General features: G+C 41.1%; 2 protein-coding genes across 4 annotated transcripts in view; both read right to left on the bottom strand.

The window, feature by feature from the left end:
- The window catches only part of Tmem19 (transmembrane protein 19), a 35,182-nt gene extending 19,060 nt beyond the window's left edge, over nt 1-16,122 (bottom strand). For 2 of the 3 annotated variants that reach the window (XM_008834557.3, XM_008834558.3), the window contains exons 1-7: nt 15,759-16,107; nt 15,508-15,658; nt 14,182-14,295; nt 7,903-8,040; nt 7,113-7,367; nt 4,464-4,673; nt 2,050-2,244 (exon numbers count right to left, since the gene is read on the bottom strand). In XM_008834557.3, coding sequence (XP_008832779.1) covers nt 2,081-2,244; nt 4,464-4,673; nt 7,113-7,367; nt 7,903-8,040; nt 14,182-14,295; nt 15,508-15,637 — 1,011 coding nt within the window. In that variant the 5' untranslated portion in view covers nt 15,638-15,658; nt 15,759-16,107 and the 3' untranslated portion in view covers nt 2,050-2,080. Of the gene's footprint in view, nt 1-1,873; nt 2,245-4,463; nt 4,674-7,112; nt 7,368-7,902; nt 8,041-14,181; nt 14,296-15,507; nt 15,659-15,758 lie in introns of those variants that run through there. The other variant, XM_008834556.3, reaches the window with a different exon arrangement.
- Thap2 (THAP domain containing 2) overlaps nt 15,530-18,346 on the bottom strand; it is a 17,633-nt gene continuing 14,816 nt past the window's right edge. The window contains exon 4 of the mRNA XM_029564251.1: nt 15,530-15,546. The gene's annotated coding sequence lies outside the window, so the exon portion shown is untranslated. The remainder of the gene's footprint in view (nt 15,547-18,346) is intronic.

The following is an 18,346-nucleotide window of genomic DNA, read 5'->3' on the forward strand; positions in this document are numbered from 1 at the left end:
TTTCTTTCTTTCTTTCTTTCTTTCTTCTTTCTTTCTTTTTTTCTCTGTCTGTTTTGCCTGCGTGCATGTAAGTGCATTACGGGCATGCAGTGCCCACAGAGATGAGAAGAGGTCATCAGATTCCCTGAAACTGGAGTTATGGACAGTTGTTAGCTGCCATGTGGGTGCTGGGATTTGAACCCGGGTCTTCTGCAAGAACAGTCAGTGTTCTTAACTGCTGAGCCATCTCTCCAGCCCCTTATTTTTTATTTTTTATTTTGTGTATGAGTGTAATGGCTGCATGTATACAAATGCACCCATGTCATGCAATGTCCACAGAGGTCAGAAGAGGGCACTGGATCCTCTAGAACTGGAGTTACAGATGGTTCTTAGCTGCCACATGAGTGCTGGGAACCACACCTGGATCCTCTGTAAGAACAGTCAGTGCTCTTAACCAACGAGTCATCTCTCCAGCCCCAATGTTAATTTTTTTTAAAATTCATTAATTTTATTTTGTATGTATGCATGTATTGCCTGCATGTAGGTAAGTGCACCTGTATCGTGCAATGCCTGTGGAAGACAGAAGAGGCTGTCGGATCCCCCTAGAACTGGAGTTATGGACAGTTGTTAGCTGCCATGTGGGTGCTGGGATTCGAACCCGGGTCTTCTGCAAGAACAACCAGTGTTCTTGACCACTGAGCCATCTCTCCAGCCCCCTCAATGTGAATTTTAAAAAAAATAAAAACTCAACTACAGTGAAAACAGAATTTCTTCTCAAGTTTGAAATTGATTATCAAAATTAGAGGGGCTATTTTAGTTATTGGCTTTGGTGGGGTTATTCATAATTCACTACAAAACTAGGAGTATATTTTATAATGGACTTCTACCCTAGGTTTTTGGATACATTTAAAATTATTTATTATTGTGTATGGGGGGGATGTGGGTGTGTGTGTGGGTACTCATGCACATGTGTGTGGAGGGCAGAGGACAACCTCAGGTGCTGTTCCTGAGGCATGTTTCACTTTTTCTTTCAGTTTCTCACTGACCTGGAACTTGCTGAGTAGGCTAAGCTGGCTGACCACTAACCCTGAGGGCTCCATCTTTCTCTGCCTCTCCAACACTGGGATTACAAGTGTGTACCATCACTCTGGCACTTTTACTGAGGGTTTGGGGACTGAACTCAGGTCCGTAAGTACTTTACCAACTGGGCTAGCTCCTCAGCCCTTTTTTTAAAGGCAGAGTCTCCCATATTCTAAGCTAGCCTCAAACTCCGATGTAGCTAAGGACAACCTTGAATTTCTGATCCTCTTGGGATGTGATAACAGGTACGTGCCATAGGGCCATTTTACTTTCAGTACTTTTACATGAAAAAAATAGTTTTTCCTATTAGTTTTTTAAACTCTAAAAAAGTTTGACTCTAAAACACAACTAGTCCTAGGTTTTTTTTTTTTTGGTCTTTTTGAGACAAGGTCTCCCTGTAGCCCTGGCTGTCCTGGAACTCACTATGTAGACCAGGCTGGCCTTGAACTCACAGAGATCCGCCTGCCTCTGCCTCCCAAGTGCTGGGACTACAGGTGTGCGCCACCATGCCTGGCTAGTACTAGGTTTTTAAATAAAGACTTGTATAGCACTACCCTAAACTTTCTTTTGTTTTTGTTTTTTTGAGACAGGGTCTCATTATGAAGCCTTGGCTGGCCTGCAACTCACTGTGTAAACCAAGAACTCATAGAGATCCACTTGCCTCTGCCTCAGTTGGGATTAAAGGCATAGGTTTAAAGAAACTGAACAAAATAAAATTTACATATACTATACAGACCTTTCAGGTCAACGTAGCAGCAGAGTGGAAACAGCTCCATTGTTCAAGACAGACAGCAGCAGAAGAAATACATGCATATGCTTTATGCACCTTTGTCTTTTACTAGAGGGATGGGTGTTAGTAGTCAAAGGGACTTGAAGGGAAAATGTGGAATCCATTATAATGTTACACGGGAGGAGCTGGCTCTCCAGAACTCAGTGTCACAATTATTATTCACTAAGAAAAACCCTGTACTGAGAATTATTTGGACTCACCAGTATCAACCAGTTGGGAATAAAACAAGTTTCATTCTCTAGGCCAAAACCCCCAAGCAGCTGTTGGGAGCAAGAGGGCAACCAGAACAGAAGAAAACAGATTCACTGCATTGTTGTCAAGAATGGGTTTCCCTGATATATGCTTGGCATCCTTGGTTGGGCTGTTGACCACCAGGCCAGTGCTTTCATCCAAACCTGGAATGGAAAAGAAGCAAATGGTGTGGAAGATCCAAGTAAAAAAAGAAAAAGAAAAAGAAAAAGAAAAAAATGAGCATTTTTCTCCAGAGGAGCCAATCTTTGAAAGATTCTCAGTCACTTGTAAAATGACTTCCTATATCATTTATATGGTATGATACATGGAAACTTTGATCATTAAAGGCCTTGTTGCACAGATGGGCTTTAGAATATCTCAATATTGGTCTCTCATCTCTGGAGTTGCTTTAGAAATAGAAGGAAGAACATAAAAAGCAGAAATGGTTGATGGCTTTCCCCTGCTTCCTCTCCAAGACAAACCTGTAAGGCTCCAGAGTCAAGATGAAATCTGGCTTTAGGATTGGACATCAGGGCCCAGTATGGTGTTGCCATAAAGGAGGCCGCTATGGCTCACATGCTGTGCCTCTCCAAAATTAATGCTGTAATCTGAAACTCAGTGTGAAAGCACTGAGAGGCGGGGCATTTGGGGGAGTAGTCGAGCCTAAGGGTTGCACATTCATGAACAGAACTGATGGCCTTATAAAGAGTCTACAAAGAGTTGCTTGGCCTTCTTGCCCTTTTGCACTTTTGCCTTTGCCAACATAAGGTCAGCAACCAAGTGCTACCTTGGAAGCCAACAATGAGCCTGCCACTGGACCCTGCATCTACTGGGTTCCTGATCTTATCTTTCAGAACTATGAAAAAGAAATTTCTGCTGTTTATAATAAACTCTGTACTGAGGGAAATAATTACCAAGAATTCAAATTTTTGATCAAAATGATAATCACAAGAATGCAACTTTCATAGTGCTAATACTATTATGCAATTTCCTCCACTTGGTAAAACTTTTGTTTAGGACAAGGAATTCAAATCTTTTAAGGTGTCCACCTTGTAAAACTTCTGTCTATGAAAAGGCTCTGCTGTGTGCCAGGCCTGGTGGCACACAACTTTAATCCAGCACTTGGGAGACAGAGGCAGGCACATCTCTGTGAGAGCAAAGTCAACCTGGTCCACATAGTGAGTTCCAGGCCACCTGGGGCTATAAGGAGACCCTGTCTCAAAAAGAAAGAGAGAGAGAGAGAGAGAGAGAGAGAGAGAAGAAAGAAGAGAAGGAGAGAGAAAGAGAGAGAGAGGAAAAAAGAGAGAGAGGGAGAGAGAGAGAGAGAGAGAGAGAGAGAGAGAAAGGGCTCTGCTGCATTCCAAGAAGTTGAAGGTCTGGAGCAGCCAGCCCTTCCCACCCTCCTTCATTTCTTCTGCACAGATTCTTTTAAAGCTAGCTATCCACTGTGAGGTTGGGCCCCAGTCAATGGGGTAAAAGACACAGCACTCTTATGTTAGGATAAAACCTACTACATGTCCTCGTGGAATGCTTGCTTGCCAAAGAATGAGGCAACAAATTCTTCTGCAAAAGTAGTAACTGCTTTACTGCAGTGTGTTCTCCGTGAGGTACTAGTGGAGTCCTTAGACCCCAGATTTATTTCTAATAATACTTAATGCATTAAAAAAAATATAGCAGCATAGCCAGGCATGGTGGTGCATGCTTTTAATCCCAGCACTTGGGAAACAGAGGCAGGCAGATATTTGTGAGTTTGAGGCCAGCCTGGTCTACATAGCAAGTTCCAGGTCAGCTGGGGCTACAGGGAGACCCCGTCTCAAAAAGACATTAAAAAAAAAAAAAAAGTAGCAGCATGAACAAAATAAAACAGAGAAAGGCATACTAAGGTTTCCTAAATTAATTTCCCTCCACCCACATATTTTTTCAAATTACTCAATATGATAAGAAACTTCTGTTATGAGCCCTACTTGGGAAAAAAAAACCCTAAGGTCATTAAAAAAACATGTGTGTGTGTGTGTGTGTGTGTGTGTGTGTGTGTTTGTGTGTGTGTAGTCTCTTTAGCATGAAGTAAAATCAGTGATTTGCTCCAAATGTCCTGTTTTCCTAGGATTAGGTGACAACTCAAAATCAAAAGCATCTGTTTCTTGCACTGTAATATCCTTTCCTCTAATCAATGCTCCATAGAACTAATTCTCTTTGAATTAGTTTAACACAAAAGAATAAGAAAGGCAAAATTACAAAGGGCATTTTCCTGTTACTTCTTGTCTCTCAACATTTGTTGTCCTTCGATTTGTTTTCACTGCTACATTTTTAAAGTTTTTCACATCTCTTCCTCATTTCTTAAAACAAAACAAAAATCAATGTTACAGTAAGATACCGTTCTTACCAGTAAACTGCATTGTTGCCCCTAAATATGAGTCCACAACTGATCCTAGTAATCCAGCCAGACCTCCAAATGCAATAATGGGCCACTGGGGAGCAGAAATGTCTAAATCATTCACAAATACCAACTGTGTCAGGAAATAGGTGATGCCCACAAAGGTGCCACCAAGGAGACTGGAGACAAGTCCCACCACTGTAACTCCTCCATTGGTCCCTGATGAGAAATACACATCAAATCATGGGTTTAATCATCAGTAAATGTGTAACACCAAGGAACGGAAACAACAAACAAGAATTGGTATATATCTAATTAAAATTAATTTAAAGAAAAGAGTACATTATAAAAACACACATTATGGTGATCTCTAGTCACCGTACTCTAGGCCATAATACCAGGATTTCTTGCTCTTGTTTACAGAGTCCCCATCGATCAACCTTCCCTCATCTTTCTCTCCTCTCTACTCTCCTAAGCCTCTGGTACCCATCCTTCTGCTCTCAACTTCTAAGACATCAACTATTTTATCAGATTATACACGTGAAATCATGTGGTACTCGCCAGAAAGAGTTCTCTAGGGCTGGGAGTGTAGCTCAGTTGTAAAGCACTTGGCTAGCATGATAGTTAATTTAAATGTCAGCTTGATGCAATTTAATCTCCTGGGAAGTCTCAATGAAGCACTGTCTCAGGCAGCCTGTGGGCATGTCTAGAGTGGATCATCTTGATTACGTCAACTGAGGTGGGAAGACCTACCCACTGTGGGTGGCACAATCCCCTGGGCAGGGGCCCTGGACTGTGCAAGAGTGAAGAAAGCGGCTGAGCATTAGAAGTATGCACTCATTTCCTGCTCTCTGCTCCTGACTGTGGAGGTAACATGACCAGCTGCTTCAAGTGCCTGCCATCCTCTTCCCCACAATGACAAACTGTAACCTGGAATTATGAGCCAAATAAACTTTCTTCCATATGCTGCTTTTGTCAGGGTATTTTATCATAGCAACAGGAAATGAAACTAGATATTAGCATATACAAAATTTGATCTCTAGCATCATAGGAAGAAAGAGAAAAATTCTACTTATAAATAACCTACTAGCATCCTCTTTTCCACATACTTTAAATTATCTCTAGATTATTATCATAATTACTAATACAGTATAAATAGCTATTATACAGTATTGGTTAGAGAATAATCCTAAGGAAAAGTTCTATAAGTGTTCAGTAGAGACTAAAGTATTTTCTTTAGATATGTTTAATCTAGTGTTGGTTGAATTCCCAGATTTGGAGGGCAAACTGTATGTTAGAAACATTAATCACAGGGCTGGAGAGATGGTTCAGCAATTGAGAGCACTGGCTGCTCTTGCTGAGGACCCAAGTTTGATTCCCAGGACCGACGTGGTGGGTAACACCATCCCTTCACATCTCCTGTTCATGATTCAAGGACTTTCTTCTTCCCTTAGAGACAAGAGTTATGCAATTTGGGAGTTTTTTAGATAGACCCACTGAAGGGGTACTCCAATTGCCTCACCCTGCATCCCTGTTCAGCATGAAGAAGCCAGAGCGGTGGGCATCCCTATTCCCTGTTGGCAATTTGGGTAACCCCTTCAGAGGATGGTGTGATAAGAATAGGAGGTAGGAATTGGCTAGGCAGTTAGGGTAAAAAGACCCCAAAGAAATGTAGCCAGGTTCTTGACTAAAAGTCAAAATGTCCTTGGGCCTGGTAGCAACATACTCTGTTCCAAAGGCCAAAAATGTTGAAAGTATTTGGGAGCTTGTATCTAATCCTTAAAAGATTTTAGGGTTACCTCTTCAGAGTGAGAAATGTTGGAGGGGAGGGAGTGGGCATGGATTTGCTCAAAACACCTTATATACATGTATGAAATTCTCAATAAAGTTTTTGCAAAAATCAAAAAAAAAGAAAATTCTCTGGGTGTGGTGGCGCACGCCTTTAATCCCAGCACTCGGGAGGCAGAGGCAGGCGGATCTCTGTGAGCTCAAGGCCAGCCTGGTCTACATAGTGAGTTCCAAGACAGCTGGGGCTATAGGGAGACCCTGTCTCAAAAAGACCCCCCCCAAAAAAGAGAAGACTCACTAACTGGGCTGGGGAGATGGCTCAGTCAGTAAAGTGCTGGTATGCAAGCACTGAGGACCCACATTCAAGTCCTAGCACTCAAGTACAAAAGTTGGGCCTGGGGGCTGGGGAGATGGTTCAGTAGTTTCAAGTACTGGCTGTTCTTCAGAGAACCTGAGTTCAAATCCCAATACCCACATGGTAGCTACTAACAACTGTCTGTAACTCCAGTTCCAGAGGATCTCATGCCCTTTTCTGCTCTGGTCTCTGGGGGCATTACACACATGTGCACTTACATACATGCAGGAAAACACTTATACATATAAAATAAAAACAAACTGAAACAAACAAACAAAACAAAACTGGGCATAGTAAGGTATGTTTGTAATCCCAGCACTGGGGAGGCAGAGACAGGCAGATCCCTTTGACTAGCCAACCAGCCAGTCTGGCCTTGGAGAGCTCTAGGCCAATCAGAGATCCAGTCTCAAAAAACAAGGTGGGTGGTGTGCTGAGGAAGGACACCCAAGGCTGACTTTCGGCCTCCACATGTATACAAACACATGTGCATGTCCCATAGAAGCACACACACTCACCAACTGGAACCTTCTCCCAGGTTGTAATTAGCCGAGGTGGGCTTTTGCTCAGAACTGTGCCAACTTCGGAAGCCCAGGTATCTCCAGCAGAGGAGGCCAGTGCAGCCAAGAGAGACAAACACATCCAGGAAGCAGTGTGCTGTTTGGAAAAATCGATGGGCATTTCCCCGGGGCCATTTTCTATCATGTAGAGCAGAGCCAGCTCTGTGGGCACAGCTCCATTACAGAATACCTGGATCCAGTTCCTTTGCCCTCCTAGACACAGGTACGCAGATGAAAAAGAAAGAAAAATTGTGCAGTTACAGGAACATATGTCTTTAAGCTTCAGAAAAGTAACTTTAAAAAAAAACTAAAAGATAAATAGAGGTCGGAGATATGCTCAGTAGTTAATAGCACTTACTGCTCTTCCAGAGGACTGGAGTTCAATTCCCAGCACCCCCACATGAGGTGGCTCACAATAGGCCTCTGTAGGCACTCCCACTCATGTGAACATACACAGACACACATATAATTAGTTTTAACAAAACTTTAAAAAAAAAAGACTGAAAAAGGCAAGGCATCTTTGCCCACGTTGCATACAGTTATTAATAAACCTAGAATAATCAACGGCAGACTTAGCACTAAAATTATTCTGTTATTTCTTATAGTAGAAAATAAATAATTATGCTACTAAAGTAATTCTCAAATAAAATTCTTCTGTTTTGACAGTCTAAACAGATTCTGAACAAAGCTTACGTTAGGGTGAAACAGTTCCTTATTTCTGGGTAATGTGAGACGTAATTAATTTTACCTTCCTTGTATTCTGAATCTAGACGCTTCTTCATTTCTCCCTTCCATTTAGTGAGTTTTGAAGATGAAAGGAAAAACATCAGCAAAGAGGTAAAAAAACTGAAATTTGCAATGGTTAAGATAAATCCAACCACTAGCCCTGAAAGAAACACACATAAGCACAGAATTATACTTAATCCATATATTAATGATTTGAAAACTTGGATTTTTTTCAGTTTCAAATTATAATCTGAAATACATTTCACATCTTCATTAAACCAGTGAAGTTACCATCAAGTGGTAAATGGAATGTCATTTAACATTTTTTTCTTGTTTTAATTATTTTTATTTTATGTGTATGAGTGTTTTGCTTCTATGTAAGTATACCCATGTTGTCTAATGCCCACACAGGCCAGAAGAGGGCATCCTCTAGAACTGGAGTAACTGACAGGTGCTAGCTGCCATGTGGGTGCTGGGAACTGAACCTGGGTCCCTGCAAGAGCAGCAAGTGCTCTTAACTGCTGAGCCATTTCTCCAGCCCCCTGATTTTTCAAAAATATTTTATTTATTATTTTTATTTTTATGTGTAATAAGTGTATTTCCTGGGGTCAGAAGAAGGCATTGGATTCCCCTGGAACTGGAGTTACAGATGGTTGTTAGCCACCATGTGTGTGCTGGGAATAGAACCAGGTCTTCTGCAAAAGTAGCCACTGATTTTAATTGCTGAGCCATCTCTTCAGCCCCCTAAATTTTAACTGGAAATTTTTCTTTTTTCTTTGTGAGACAGGGTATCCCTGGAGCCCCAGCTGGCCTGTAACTCACTATGTAGATCAGGCTATCTCTTGAACTCAGAGATAGCCTCTTGCCTCTGCCTCCCAAGTGCTGGGATTAAAGACGCGCACCACTATACCCGGCCCTTAACTGACAATTCTTAACCTTATTTTGATTTCCTTTCAAACAATACTGTAAGATAATTTTAGGTAAACTTTTTATAATCATGTTGCAGAACAGAATGATTTAATGATTTTAAAATGATGTGAAAATGAAAATGGAGTATGCCCTATGGCTGTGGTTTTAGTTTTAGATTTTGCTGTCTCTTTAGACTTGTTCAGACAAGCAAAGAAGGGGCAGTTCTTCCTTTTTCAAATGGTGACCAATTTCAAGGAAGGTGTATAAAACCTGCAGTTAATCAGATAAAGAAGGAAGATTATAACTAAGGACACAGAAAAGGGCAAAAACAGCAAAGGGATACACTTGAGTATCAGAGCAATATGGAAGGAGCTACTGAAATCAACTTCAACATTAGTTGAAGGAGCACCAGGCTTAAAAAACTTGCTGTGGACTGCATAAAGAAGTGGGTATAGTGCTGGGGTGGTAGCTCAGTGGTAGAGTACTTGGCTAGCATGCATGGCACAAGGCCATGGCTTTGAGCCCAGGGCAAGGCAAGTGTGAAGCCCTCTCCAGGTCATTCCATAGAAGGAGGGCACGCAAATCCTGGAAGGGCCTTTTAAAATCATCTAGATAACACTTAAAAGTATTTTGCTTATTGAATTTGAAAATGTTCTGGTGAATAAAAAAAACTTGGTGGTAGAACCTACAAAATACCTTCATATGTATCACATGGTTAATCAATCCTACAAAAAGGAGACTCAGAATATAGTGAGTAAAATAAGACATCTATAAAATTACAACAAAAAGAGAAAAATCAAAAGAGATAAGTATTTGAATACTGACAATAAAGAAAAGTTAATCAAAGTGACCACAGGAAGTCACATCAGGATGTGACTGCTCTCAGAACATTTTAAATTTAAACAAATGCCTTTAATCCCAGTAGGCAGAGCTCTGTGAGTTCAGACCAGCCTAGTCTACACAGCAAGTTCTAGGTCAGCTAAAGCTACAGAGTTAGGCCCTGTCTCAAAAAAACAATCAAGGGCTGAAGAGATGGCTCGGCAGTTAGGAGCACTGGCTGCTCCTGCAGAGGACCTGGGTTCGAATCCCAGAACCCATGTGGTGGCTAACAATCATCTATAACTCCAGTTTCAGGGCATCCGACACCCTCTTCTGACCTCCGTGGACACTGTATGACACAGGTACACTTACATGCAGGCAATAAACTCATACACATAAAATATTAAAAAAATATAAAACAGTCCAAAGAAAAGACAAAACTCTCAAGTGAAACAAAATAAATTCAAATGAGTTGCACCACATGCTATCTGAAGAACGTGCTGAGAATGTGAAGATTTTTCCTTTCTTTTTAGACAGGGTCTTACTATGTAGCCCTGGCTGGCCTGGAACTTACTATGTAGACTATCCTTGCCTCAAACTTAAACTCAGAGGTCCACTTGCTTCTGTCTCCCAAGAGCTGGGATTAAAGGTATGCCCCATGCGCAGCCTAGGACAGTGTCATGTGCCATAGTCCTTGCTATCCAAGAGACTGAAGCAAGAGAATGTCTGGAATCCAGGAATTTGAGACCAGTCTGTGCAAAATAGGATCTCTTCTAATGAAACTAAACAACCAATCAACTAACAAGTAAGCAAAAGACTCACCCAGGATGTCCCTCATCTTGAGCTGCTTGATGTTTGAGGATGATTTGACTGAGATTATGCATTCCTGGCCCATATGCAATATGGGTGATGTGGTGTCCTCAGAGTACTGTATGTGTCCATCTTCTCCTCATTGGTGGTATTATTAATATTACTAATTTTGTTGTGTTGGGGAGGTTAGCAGACTTGTTGAGCTCCACCCAAGGGAGGGAACCCTTGACCTATAGATTTACATTAATCTTTCCTAGACTTTGTACTCACCAAAGCAGCCTTCTCATGATAATCTGAACTCTCATATGGACTAACTCCAAGAACAGGGTGTGCCTGAACAGTGATGTGTTACATTCTAGTCCACCTGGTAGTTCTACATTTTATCTGGTTAATAAAGTAGCAATCGATCCCCATGACAAAAGACAGCACTCAGCTTCTTTTCTTGGCTCTCATCAATTTAAAATTGAGGTTTTAACTTTAGAAAGACCGAACACCAGACCACTGAGACCACACCTGTGAGGCCAGTGAAGTGTTACCTCTGGCTTTCCTGGTAACACCTCACCTTGCTGTGCTCTTCTCCTCTGCTCACAGCATCTCCTGCTAGTCGGCCCTGATGGGATCAACCCTATCTTATTTATCATCTATCTTATTCATCATCTATCTCCCTTAATTCCTACATACTAAAGATGGATTAAAAAAATTAAGAGTTTGAATGTTTTTCAATGAAAAAGAGAATTATCATGATTCTGAAGAACTCTAACCAATAATAACTGATAACGCCTAATAAACATTGGCTGTGTCTATAAAGTGAAGAATTCTTTGGTAATCTTTCTATTTAATTCTCACAGTGATTCTGTAGGGATTGATCCCATTATAATTGGGAAGATTTTTTTTTTTTAAAGCATGGTCTCATATAAGCCACACTGGCCTCAAACTTGAGCTATGCAGCCAAGAATGATCTCACACTCTCCTGAGCCTCTTGCCTCCACCTCCTGAGTGCTGGTGCCTATAAATGCAGCAGTGCTGGGTTTTATAGGCATGTGCCAGCATGTTCCACTGGAGGGCTTTCTTTTAAGGTAAAAAGAATCCAGGGCCCAGGATATAACACAGTTGGCAGAGTGCTTGCCTAGCATGCCCAAAGCGATGGATTTGATTCTCAGCACCACATAAACTAGGTATGGTGGCATACACTAGCAATCCCAGCACTCATGTGGAAGCAAGAGGATCAGAATTCAAAGTTCAAGATCATCTTAAACTAGTTACTAAGTGAGGCCCTGTCTCAAAAAAAGATAGAATCTTTTACTGTCAAGTGTGGTGGCTTAAGCATGTAATCATAGTATCTGAGAGGCTGAGGTACTTGCCAAGGGTTCAAGGTCAGCTCAGACTGCAGAGTGAAACCCAATCTCAACAAAATAAAACCAAAAGCTTTTACCTTTACAAAATTTACAAAACTATGAGGCAGGAGAGATGGCTCAGTGATTAAGCACACTGGCTACTCTTGCAGAGGGCCTGGGTTCAGTCCCTGGCACCCACATGACAGCTAACAACCATCTGTAACTCCAGCTCCAGGGGAATCCAACGCCCTCTTCTGACCTCTGTGGGCACTGCACAACATGGGTGCACTTACATACATGCAGGTAATACACTCATAAACATAAACTAAAGACAATAAATAAAATATTTTAAAAAATTAACAAAACTATAGGAGCACAATGGCACACTGTCAGAGCTCTTCCCAAGAAGCTCCCAGAAGGTACCTCTGCAAGCTAGGCTGCCTGATGTCTAAATTCCAATCACTTTATGGTATGTTCTTCACTAACTTAGAAAACCCTGTTATCTCTGACCTGAAAACAGAGGCAGAGAGCTATAATCATTCAAATGAACCTGACCTGATTAGTGCTTGTTCGTTTAATAATCACACTATCTTGCCCTTATGAAGGGCTACTCTAGTTTATAAAAATTTACTGTCAGTTACTTCCATATAAACACAGAGATTAAAGTGCACTGACGATGAAACAGGGGCCAAAGACCAGCAGCATTTTTAATGTTGGGAAGATGACTTCAAGACTGTTACTTCTAAGCATCCTATAGGAAGAATTTAGCAGGAATCCTCATGCCTTCTGCTCTGAATACTGGTGGAATCTAAAAGTTCTTATGTCAAAGTAGATCATACTACTCTTTTGATCTGAGGGTAAGAAATCCCATCTGCTTTGAGATAAAATCCTTACTGGCACATACTAGCCTCAACTGACCTGGCTAGGTCTAAACTAGTTCTTCAACTTTCTCTCTTACTTCTTTCCTTTTCTTACTTCCCCTTCCCTTACTGAGCTCTCTTCTCACTCTTGAACAAGTTCGATCTGTATATGTTAGGGCTCAGGCTGGAAATGCTTCTTAGCCTTTCTCACTGTTTGTGTCTTCGGGTCTTAGGTCTAAATTACCTTCTTAGAGGAAAGCATAGGCTATATTTAGAGAAGAATGCCCTGTGTCTTCTGACATACACATTTTTACTATATTTTCATTTTCTCATAAGCATCACCATTATCTGAAGTTTTTGTAGATTTTATTTACTTATCATCTAGGAGACTGAAGGAGGATTGCAACTTTGAGGCCAGCTTAAACTATACAGTGAGACCCCACTTCAAAAACAAGCATCTCCCTGTAGCCCCAGTTGGCCTAGAACTCGCTATATAGACCAGGCTGTGTTTGATCCCACAAAGATCCACCTGCCTCTGCCTCTCCAGTGCTAGGATTAAAGGCATGGGACACCACGCCTGGCAAAACAAAATAAAAATATAAAAAGTAAAGTAAAATAAACGATCCATGAGAACTGAAACCTTATTTTTGGTTACAACTATATTTCCTGCTTCTAGAACAGTAGCACATAGTAGTAAGTGCTCAAAAAAATTTGCTAGAAGAATGAAGTAAAAGCCTGTGCCTAACTCAATTCTAAAAAGTACTCTAGGGGATGGAGAGTTGGTTCAGTGGTCAAGAACAGTGGCTGCTCTTCCAAAGGATCTAGGTTTGGTTCCCAGCACCCATATGGTGGCTAATAACTATCCTTAACTACAGTTCCAAGGGATCTGATGCCCTCTTCTGACCTCTGTGGGCACTGCATGACAGGGGTGCATTATATACATACATGTATGTAAAATATTTTCCCATGGAAAATATTTATGTTTAAATTTGAATACTGTCAGAGGAAAAGGAATCTTCCTGGGACAGGGCAACTATACTATGTTCAAGTGTTGAAAACCATATATAGCTAGACATGAATATTTGGAAATAAAACTTAAAACATAAAATAAAAAATAAAAGTAAAATATTTTTAAAAATTAAAAAAAAGTATCTTAGAATAATAAATTTAAACTGCTCTGAGATTACTACTAGCAAGTTTCCAGAGTTATTTTTCCAATTGGTCTCCTGTTTTACACCTAGGAGGGATGTTCTAGTTATTTCGCTAGTAGCAAACCAATCCAATTACAGGAGAACAGTCAAGGTCCACAGAAGGCTATTCTGTTAATCTATTCATATCAATTACAAAGTTAATGTGTATGTAACTCTAAAAACTACTCTTCCTGAAATTTGGACAGAATAGGAACACTGCACAACATGTAACTGTATTATTGATTAAGATGTATAATGTTAAAACTTAGTCATATACAGAATTCAGAAAACATGAGCTTAAATTATATAAGCAAATACTATATAATTATTTTAATCAAAATTAAACATTTAAAAACTCAAAATTAAAATGAAAACATACCTCCTAAAGCTCCGCTGTGGTCTAGACTTTTCTTTTTAAAGCCATTGCAGGTGATCACAACAGGAACAACAACAGAAAACAACCAACGCCAAGGAGAAATGGGCCGTAAATTACCTAACAGTTACAAACATGGAGAACAAACAGTGGAAAGTCTGTACAAGTTAGTCTTAACATTAAGCTTTAATTAAGTGCATTCTGGATTAATACTATCAGAAGTGGAGAAACTGAGAAGAAGTCACCCATGGAAAATATATTTAAATTTGAATACTGTCAGAGGAACAGGAATCTTCCTGGGACAGGGCCACTGTACTATGTTCAAGTGTTGAAAACCATTTATAGCTAGACATGAATATTTGGAAAAGAGAAATAAATCTTTGGTTCCTTAATTTTTTAAAAGGTTGCCTAATTAACTTTCAGACAAACTCTGATCAGGATTTAATTATCTCTTTCAGTGAAATTAGTTTCACTTAATAACATTCTGACAGGCAACAAATCAAATTCAACAGTTAGAAATTAATTTTTCTAAAGGTTATACCCAGTTTAACAGCTGTTTGGTTTGACTAGCACTGTCTCTTTAAATAATCTGAGTAAATATTTAAAGATTAGGACATTTCATATAAAAATTCTGACTCTTCACTTCTGCGTAAGCTGGCTGCTTGGCCCGCACGGCAGCATTAACTGAAGGTGAAAAGAAGCCATCCCTTTCAAACAGGCTATAGCTTTCCCACTTAAAGTTTCCACCATTCCTGACAGGTTCTTAGATACTAAGGCCAAGTGATTTATTTATCCTAAGGAAAACCATGAACTATTGCTTATAGTCATGTTTCCAGCAAAAATGGGAAAATAGCTGGGCATACTGTTACAGGCCTGTAAGCCCAGCACTCAGGAGGTAGAAGTGGATCACCATAAATTCAAGGCCAGTCTGTTCTTTCTACACAGTGAGCTCCAGGCCAACCAGGGCTATATCAGTGAAAGCCTATCTCAAAAAACAAAAACATCAAAAGCCAGAAAATGGGAAAGAAAGTAAGACTAAGGCCAAGAGATCAAAAAGAGGAAAAATCTTGGGCTGGAGAGATGGCTTAGCGGTTGAGAGCACTGGCTGCTCTCGCTAGAGGACCCAGGTTCCCAGCACCAACATGGTGGCTAACATCCATTCAAACCTCCAGTTCCATGGGATCTGACACCCTCTGGCAAACTAAATTCAGGCTGCGGACGTATGTAATCCTTCTTAACCATACAGAGGATGTTAAGTTTGGATTTTATAATGGTACTTTTAAATTCCACCCACTAGAGTCTCTATAAACAATTTAGAATATTTTTACTTACCATAATAGGTGCTAGCAGTCATTGACATAATCCAGAAAGCTAGGGAAATGCAAATGATCAAGCTCAGTATTACTATGTTAGTAATCATCTTTATATATTTTTTGCATGTATTGTCGTCAAGATCTGTCATGGAAAATAAAGCTATGAGCACCTGAGGGAGAAAACAGCATTTCAGATAATCAAAGTCATTTAGGTTTCCGGCAACAATACTTTTTTAGAGGTAAACAGAATTGTCAACATCTTCCACCGACCTAACAACAAAATATGTAAATCCAAACTTCTAGAAACCGCTGCTAGTGCGGCGCTCCGACTCGTCTGGGCGAAGTTAACGCATCTCTGGAAAATGAAGTGGCAACCCAAGGCGCGCGAAGGCCAGCCGGACGCTGGTGGGCTCACACCTAGACCGGACCAGGAAGGTGCAAGGGAAAGCTCGCCGCCAATCGGCGACCCGTACAGACGAGCTCCGCCCCCAAGGGGGGGCGCAGCCCTCGCCACACGGATCACAGCAGCTCCGGACGGGAGCCCGCCGGGAGGAGCGCGTTTAGGTCCCCAGCGCGCCGCCTCGGGATCCGAGTCGAGCGAGCCAGGGCCGAGACCCCTGCAGCTCCGCCCAAGCCTCACCTTGCCGCCGCCTCACGACTGCTTACTGTGCGCATGCGCAGCAGCACCGCCTCGCTCACGTGAGCACTTAAAGCGGAAGCCGCCGCAGAGTCTAACGGATCTCTGAGTCCTGTCTGCAGTCCCTCGGAAATAGTTTGTGCACCGTCAGTTGTTGAGACTGCAGAACATCTTGTCACTGACAGTCCGAGTCTTCGGGCTGATTTCATCTTTTCTTTGAAATTAACTTTTATCTTAGTTAATAGTAGCTAGCTGATAATTACATTATTTCTTTTGATTAATTACTATGAGAGAGGCGACAGGACCGTTTCAAGTGTAGAACACAGGAGTGTGACGGTAACCCACTGATGCTTTTTTTTTGAGACAGGGTCTCCCTGTAGCCCCAGCTGACCTGGAACTCACTATGTAGACCAGGCTGGCCTTGAACTCACAGAGATACGCCTGCCTCTACCTCCCAAGTGCTGGGATTAAAGGCGTGCGCTACCACACCCGGACACCCACTGATACTTTTTAAAGCTCACATTTCCACTGCTAGTAGGTATTTTAAAAAATCCATGCTATTACAAATTTCTAAATAAACTTTGCCTTTCCTTTGGTAGCACATCTAACTAGGAACTAGTTAACTAAGATTTTTTAAGACTAAATAGTGGTTTCTACAGAAATTCATTATACATCCATCCTTGTATGTCTGTTCTGCATATGTAAATAACTGTATTACCTCACCATACTACCTGACCACTATCAGTATTGCCAGATCATTGGGTACAAATTATTAATAAGAGGTAATTTTTTTTTGTTTGTTCTGGTCTGTGTGTCTTCCTTATAACCCCCGTTGGCCTGGAACTCATGATACAGACCAGGCTGCCCTGGATCTTACAAGTTTCTGTCACCCAACTGCTAGGACTAAAGGTGTGCATCACCACACTTGGCCTAAAAGGTAATTTTTCTTTTTTTTTCCCTTTGGTCTTATTTATTTAATCACACCAATTAATTAATTTAATTAATTGGTCTTTCTGAGACAGGGTCTCTCTGAAACTCCTTATGTAAACCTTGAACTCACAGAGATCTGCCTGCCCCTGCCCCTGCCTCTCCCAGGATTAAAGGTGTGCACCTCCACACCGGACATGGTTCATTTGTTTGCATAGTGACCTGGTTTTTTTTTGTTGTTTTTTCTCCTTTTTTTTCTTTCCTCAGGAAAGTTATGAACTGGATTTGTTTTGTTGTCTTCATCATAGTTACAGTGACTTGTCTGATCAGTTAGTGTTCTGTAAGAAAACCATGGCTTCACTGGCACTAGTGGTGAAATGTTAATCCCAGTACTTGGGAGGCAGAGATAGGCAGATCTCTGAGTTCAAGGCCAGCCAGGGATACAGAGTGAGACCCTGTCTCAGAAACAAAACAACCAAGCTGACGAGATGGCTCCGTGGTTAAGAGCACTGGCTGGGTTTGATTCCCAGCACCCATATTGCAGCTAACGACTATAACTCCAGTTCCAGGGGATCCAACACTCTTTTCTGACCTCTGTAGGCACTGCATGACACAGGTACACGTACATGCATGCAGGCATGGGATGGGGAGGGATATGTTTCCATCACTGACTCACACCAGGGAGACAATGACTCCTATCCCAAGCATTCCAGCTACCCCTATAAGGTGCAATATGCAAGAACTTAACTTTACAGATGAGTGCGGAGAAACTCAATGCCTATGAATAGATTGTTGAGCAAATGGGAGGCCTGAGAGCAAAGAGCTATGTATGCAGACAGAAATCTTGGCATTGTGTGAAGCTGACTGCCGGCCTATGTTGACCTGCCCCCCCCCTTTTTTTTTTAAATATCAGGAGACCCTATTCTACTGTCTCCCTTTTGTGCTCAAGCCCAAGTTCCAGTAAATGAGCTGTACTTTGCCTTTTTGTGATGTCTGTGTAAAATTCCTTCCAAGAAATGTTTATCTTCTAGAAATAACAGGCATGACAGTTAATTTCCTTGGGAAAAAATTTAATATTAACAAATTTCAAATACATTTGTGTGAATACAATGTTACTGTTTAATATACATTATAAATCCTTAACTTTATAAAGTATTCAACTGTCTGAATATCAAAAGAATCCCACTCCTGGTATAAAGATTTCTACATTACATCAAAATTAAAATTTACCCGTATTCTAACACTGAGAAATGAGATAACACTGTAAAATCTACCAAGACATCATCAAAATGAT

Source organism: Nannospalax galili, unplaced genomic scaffold (assembly GCF_000622305.1).
Source record: "Nannospalax galili isolate Female #2095 unplaced genomic scaffold, S.galili_v1.0 scaffold76, whole genome shotgun sequence".
Taxonomy (NCBI): Eukaryota; Metazoa; Chordata; class Mammalia; order Rodentia; family Spalacidae; genus Nannospalax; species Nannospalax galili.